The 6,759-nt window shown below is 45.3% G+C and overlaps 1 protein-coding gene across 1 annotated transcript; it reads right to left on the bottom strand.

Moving 5' to 3' along the window:
- Nucleotides 1-410: 410 nt before the first annotated feature.
- LOC103069866 (interleukin-36 beta-like) lies at nucleotides 411-1,586 on the bottom strand. Its single transcript, XM_007446025.1, has 2 exons — nucleotides 1,443-1,586; nucleotides 411-641 (listed from the first exon to the last, which is right to left on the bottom strand). Exons 1-2 carry the CDS (start codon nucleotides 1,584-1,586, stop codon nucleotides 411-413), a joined length of 375 nt encoding a protein of 124 aa, XP_007446087.1.
- Nucleotides 1,587-6,759: the final 5,173 nt, after the last annotated feature.

Below are 6,759 nucleotides of genomic sequence, written 5' to 3'. Positions count from 1 at the left end.
TTTATAATAAACATGCATAGAATTAATAATTAATATTCTTTTATTGATAGGGTTGTATGAACTAAACTGTTTGGAATTCACATCTCTAGGCTGTGGGTTGGCAGAAGGAATAGGAAGAGAGGCTACAAGAAGCATTTGGGATGTTGACTTAAGTGGACTTAACTAGGTGGATGGTAGGACAAGATCAAGAAAGAATAAAAAGTGACTCGTAGGTTCACCCTGGAATGATGCTCAAGTCGGGGGGGGACATGGTATATCCTGAGGATATCTAGAGGGTGTCCAGAGGATGAGATGGTTTGGGAGTGATGAGAATGAGGTAGGCTATGGATGGGCATCAGTGCATGGTGGTCTCTTAAGATGACCCATTGTGTTTTCAAACAGAAGCATCTCTGACTGCTTGATCCAGCCACCTAGAGCCCAGGCTGGATTTCGTTTTCACCCTCTAAGTAGAAGTTAGTGTTTTTGGTTTTGCCCCTCTCCTTGGTGAGAGTGACGGGCTGCCCCACCATGGAGGAGGTAGCTGTGAAGCAGCCTGGGCAGGAGACTGACTGAAAGATGAAAGTGGAGCCCTCCTCGATGCAGAAAAAGAGAAAGGGCTCCTGCCCTTTGAAGTTCCCACATAGGTTCACGATATTTTCCTCCTGGGGGTAGGAAAGAGGCTTGTTAGAAAGGATTGCTGGGAGGGGGAAGCTAAACTAACTCAGCCCTGGGAGAGTCTCATTTCCCCAAAGGGAGGGACAGAGGCCAGGGACACAGGCAGATGAAAGGGGAACACCAGCTTTAAAAATAGGCAACCCACTGGTTCCCAGTAGCTTGGCCTCACCCCAGGATCCCATCACACAAGGTGTTTCTGATTCCTTAAGGCAGCATGTCTTCCTGAGAACGGGGTGGGGGTGGGGAGCGGAATTGTAAGTCTCTTTCATGGATGCACCCATCTGATGGTTCAGGCCAGTCTCACGATATTCCCAACCTCCAAGTGGGTTTATACATTACAGCTTCCATCATAAGCAGAGGATTCACTTCAAAACTACGCATCTTACTTTCAGTACGGGGACCATAAGTATGTCATCCTCAAAACCTGATTAACAACCTCCCCTCTTGTCTCCACTGCCTTTGCTTAAGAGGAAGCATCCCAGCACCTACGAGAATTTCTGGGAAGCAGTTAAAGAAGACTGAGAATGGAGAAACCACCATTCTTTGGCCTTTCTGAAACATTTTCATGGGTGTATTCTCTGGCTGGCAGAGGATGCTCTGACATTAAAATGAGTGTGACACCCATTCCAAAGGTCGCTTGTATTGATTTGGGAATCAGCCAGGTCAGCTGTCCTTCTTTACACTGAATATCCAGGATTGCAAACCTATTACTTTTATTCAGTAACATATTAAATGACATTGAAAGCTCATCCCATTGCACTTCTCTCGTTAGCTGTACAGCCACTCACCTTAAGCTGCAAAGTAGGCTGGCCCTGGATTTCTGTACAGCAGAGACAGAGATTTTGCTCCTTGATTCCCAGGTAATATGGAGTACCTTTTCCATTACAGTAAAAGTCCGTGTCTGTACGTGCTATTAAGGAAAGGAAACCCATTTCCTTTTTCTTCCTTAATATCAGAACTCCAGCTGTCACCAGGGTACATTACTTCCCCAAAATAAAAATAAATTTCCCACCACACTTACAGCTAACTTTGACCATATTCTTAAGTTGTAGCCCATGAGATAGGAGTGGAAGTGTTGTGTGAGATTTCTAAGAATGTTCTTTAAAAGTAGTTGACTCGGCTGGGAGGAGCTTTTTTTCTTATACCCTGTGTCTTCATAATTAGATGATGGTGGAGGTGACCTTGGACTTGGTAAAGCAGAACACTAGAATCCTTGGATTCTGGTGGCATGATGGAGCCACCATACTGGCCTTAACCTGCCTTCTCAGGCTTCTTTTCCATGAGAAAGACAGAAACTTCTACCTCATTTAAGTCCCAGTTTGGTGGATGTTCTGTCACTATCAGTTGAATTTAATTCCCAACTAATTTAGTAGGTGATTCCCAAGAGCCTGGGTGTTCTGCATCTATCCTTCTGGGCAAGGGGCAGGGAATTTATCCATTCAACATTCTTTATTGAGTGTTCATTCAAGACAAGACCCTGGAGATCTAGGTGAGAACAGGAGAGACATCGTCATTATTGCCACGGAAAATGAGACTAAACCGTGTAAGCAGAGAAATGACCAGAACCACAGTAAATGGCAACACCTGCTTTGGGGAAAGTGGCCAAGGCCTGGGACAGTAGAAGACAGACCAAACTGAGAAATAGGAACCAAGAAAGACCTCTCTGCTGAGGTGAAGTTCAAACCAAGACCTTACAGCTAAGAGGAAGCTAATATATGAGGAAATGGGAATCCGGTGGTGGAGGCGGTTGGATGAAAGTGTTGACAGGGACAGGAAATGTAAAGATGCTTACGTGGAAAAGAGCTCGATAAGTTCAAGTCTCCGAAAGAAGACTGCTGTGCCTGAGATCTCCCCACTGCTCCCTTCCCCCCACCTCGCACCCCTAAAACACAAATAGATGGGAAGGATATTCTTCAATTAACATAGCAAGAAACTCACTCTTGATGCTTTGTGATGGCTGGATTGGAGGCTACACAAGTGAAGTGGGAGGGAGGGCAGTGAGGAAGTGATACAGTGATCAAGGTGAAAGATGATATGATCTCATAAATAGGCATATTTTGCACATAGACTCATCAGTGTCTGCTGATGGATTAAATGGAAATTGAGGAAAAGGAGGAATAAAGATGTCTCCTGTATTTCTGGCTCTAGACTGGATCCATGAACAGTTTGTGGAGTCAGATCCACAGTTCTACTTGGGATAGATGTAGTTAGAGATGTCTGAGAGGACATCAAAAGGACATGGGTAGGATTTTCAGAGGCGACGTCTGGGTTGGAAGCATGAATGCCAGAATGTAGAGGCAAAACATCAATCCAAGAGACCAGCTCTCGATCCCTTTAGAGGGGTGGTAGGATGATTGCAGAATGAGGTCTGAAAATCCCCAACACTTGGAGATTTTATAGAGAAAGTGGATTCAGAAAGGAGAATGCAAAAGAGGAGCCAGTGAACCACAGAGAATGTTCTTACCTAAGGAGAAGATGGAGAGTGTTCAAGAAAGAAAGAGTTATCAATTATGCTGACTGCTGCTGAGGAACCAGATGTGAGGACAGAGAAGTGGGTCTGGTGGCCTTGGAAAGAGAAGCTGGAGGGGAGTGGGCAAATAACAGTTCAGAAGTTTTATTGTTTGATGTAAGCGTGAACAGGAGGGGGAATGGAGACAAGTTGTATGACCAACCCTTCCATGACTATGATTGTATGTAGAACAGTATATAGATTGCCACATAGGAAAATAGAATGGTTGTAGAAATGAAATGTGCAAATCCAGAGGAGGTTTTTAGTATTAAGCTTGGAAATGTTATATTAGAGCATGTCTATCAGCAACAGAAGGAATCCAGTAGACAGACAAAGACGGGATATGCCAGGAAGAGAGGAATTAAATCAGACATTGAAGGAACAAACAAGAGAGGAAAGAAGCTGATTTGGATTAACTTTTTTTCATCTTTATTGAGGTATAATTGACATGTGATGGACTGATGGGAGGAAGGAATATTCCCCCATCATTAGAAGAAAGGACAGCAAATTAGAAAAGTGTAGGTATGATAATGGAAGGATGAAGGAGTTTAAATCTGAGGACAGAGGTTGCGATGGTTAGAAGAGAGAAACTCCAAGGAGAAGGTCAGCTACTAATTGAATGAATAACCCCTTCTTAACTAAGGACATTCTCTTTTGATAAGGAGAGCTGCCACTCCATCACACCCTCATTTCTGCGTACGGGTTTCCTTTACGTGAGGGAACCATCTTGCCCTTTCTTGCCGTTCTTGAGGACACTGGAAGCTGGTTCCCAGGCTCACACAAGCTCAGCCCCATCCCCAGTGGAGATGATGTCCCTTTAAGAGGCAACGCAGTGGCTTTGATTGTCACTCACCAGCTTTGACATTGCTGCCAGAAGGAACTGCTATTAAGCGATTTCTTTTTAGGACCCACACCATCTGCTGAGAATCACAAATAAGACGGTAGCTGGGAATTAGGTGTGCTGCCAGATGACAGAAAAAACACAAAATACACATGAGGTCATTATAAACTTCAAGACTCCTGTTGCATCCTGGTAATAAAGGCTTTTGAATTCCTAGGGGGAGATTTACTGCTCTGACAAAGAGTAACTATAGGAGAAAGGGAAGGAAATTAAGGCAGGGGCTGGTTTGTGAATCAAAGCATCTGAAAGGAGCTCCATGCATTCACAGTCTGGGAGATTTTCAATATTCACCCTTTTTTCTAGGGTTATCAATGACTTGTCTTTTTTCCTGACTGATAGTTTCTGGGTAGTAACAAAACCAAATATATTTAAGTCAGGCATCAATACGTTGTTTGTTTCTTCTTTACCCTCTTTACCAAAATCAATAAGCAGTTCTAAATGCACATCATAAGGAAAAAGCTAAATAAGATTTTCAAATGCGGGTTTTGTGATCTGAGTATTTTAGCAAGAGCAAACACATTTACAACTTGAGCAAATGATAGGGGCCCTTGTACCCTCTTTCTCTGGAGAGGGTAGATGCAAGTATTTCCAAGCTGCTTTGTGATTCACCACCACTTACCCAGGGGACTAAACTCCACGTTGGCTTCAGGGCTTTCTGTGAAGAGGACAAAGTAGATCAGATGGTGGACAGGTTGTGGTCCGCAGTTGGTCTTGTGGGGGAAGAGGGAAGAAAAACATGTTATCCGTTTCTCTCCCCTCCCCCAGAATTCTCTGTAAAAAAATTTTCGAGAAAGCTGCTCTGAGATCCTATCTTATCAACAGATGCACATTTGAGATTAAGGATGGGAAGTCATGTTCCAGGGCCATAAAACCCCAGGTGGAAGCTCCCATCACTGTCGTGGCTGCAGTGGCCCCAGGATGCCCTCCATCTGTCACATCTGGGATTGTTAGGAGATTCCAGCGCATCAGCTCAACCACCTTTTAGTGCAGCGAGTCTCTGGATTCAGAGGAAGGAAGAAAGAATGTGTGCCTATCTCCCTTTAGCCCTCCATACAGCTGGTAAGCCACCAATTCTCCCGACTTCAAGCTTGAACATCCTAAATAACGGGCAGCTACCCTGTCTCTCTCACCCCCATCGTCCCCCATCCCTCATCCAAAGAGGCATCTCTAAGGATCCTGTGCAAGGACATCCATGGGCCCCATGAGGTATTTTGACTGTTAGGGGACATCCACCTCTGGGCTTATGGTTAGGGTCCCAGGACAGTTCCCCAAGAAGACCACAAACTCCCCACAATGAGAACCAGTTGTTCACATCCCTCTCTGCCTCAGGATCTGCAGTGCCTGATTCTATAGTCATCCCCAGAAAGAAAGTAAGCAAACCACCACCTACATCATTGGAAGCAGTCCCAGCTCCTCTGACACCCTGTGTCTTGGACCAAGGCCCAGAGAGGCTCCTCAAGGTTGGACACAGAGCAGTGAAGGAAGGTTCCCCACACATGGTTCTGAACAGCAGGAGTTACCTTTGTCCAGAGAGATGCTCTTGTCCTCGAGTCCAATGTTCAAGCTCCACCTGCACCCAAGGGCCCAGTAAAGCTGTCCAGGACTCCCAGGCCTTTAAATGAGCAAGGCAGAAGGGTTATTTCCTGGCTCTGGGTGTGCCCACTTTGGCAAGAAAGCTAGTCCGGAACAGAAGTCCTGTGAGCCTTCAGTGGGTGACCGGGAGGCAAGAGTGGTGTGGCCGGGCTGGGGTCCTGGAGAAACCGGAGCAGAGTAAATGCCAGGAAACACCAGTGAGGAAATACAGAAAAGGCCAGGTGCTGAGTGAAGGAGAAATTCCTCCTGGACTGCTTGGAGGCAGAGGTGTGGCTCCCTTGATTCACTGACTTGTGTGAGCCATAGCTTCATTCACCTCCGATTTGGGGCAGTTCATTGTGCTCCTTTCAGAGTTTTGCATAACCAATATTGAGAGCTCGTTCTGTATCTGACAGAGATTTACCTGATTAATCTTTTCATCCTCACAGCAACCCTTTAGGGGCCATTCATCTTTATTTGTTATAGAAGAAAACAGTCCCTGAGAGATGACAAAACTTACTCAAAGTCACATAGCTGCTGAGAAATTTAGCTAAGTTAGAAGCCAAGTCTCAGGACTTCCCTGGTGGTCCAGCGGTTAGAACTCTGCACTTCCACTGCAGGCGGCATGGCTTAGATCCCTGGTCGGAGAACTAAGATCGTGTATGTCGCGTGGTACAGCCAAAAAATAAAAATAAAAATCCAAGTCTTTCTGTTCTTAACCACTATGTGATGTTTCCTTTGGGTCATGGTCTCCTGCACCTTGTGTTAACTGAGGCACATGGAGGCCTTGTGCTCAGTGGTGGATATTAAAAACTGCACTGTGTCCAAGGAGACTCATGTAGTAGGTGGAACCTTGGAGATCTTCTGGCTTCCTATCTCTGCATTAGGAATCAGACTCAGCCTCAACATTGGTGGTGGAAGGGAATCATTATCCTTGAAACCCTATTGTTGCTCAGGCCTAAATGTTAAGAAAAAAAAATCTACTCATTCTATGCCAAAATTTGCTTCCATGTAACTCACAACCACTGATCAGGGCTCTGTCCTCTGAAATCCACCACCGACTCTCTCCCTGGGAGTACTGCAATAACCCCTTAATGGTCTCCCTGCTTCTGTTGTTACCTCC

This window comes from Lipotes vexillifer, unplaced genomic scaffold (assembly GCF_000442215.2).
Source record: "Lipotes vexillifer unplaced genomic scaffold, Lipotes_vexillifer_v1.1 scaffold1275, whole genome shotgun sequence".
In the NCBI taxonomy this organism is placed as follows: Eukaryota; Metazoa; Chordata; class Mammalia; order Artiodactyla; family Lipotidae; genus Lipotes; species Lipotes vexillifer.
The sequence above is the reverse complement of the archived record's forward strand: the minus strand, read 5'-3'. Positions and strand labels throughout refer to the sequence as shown.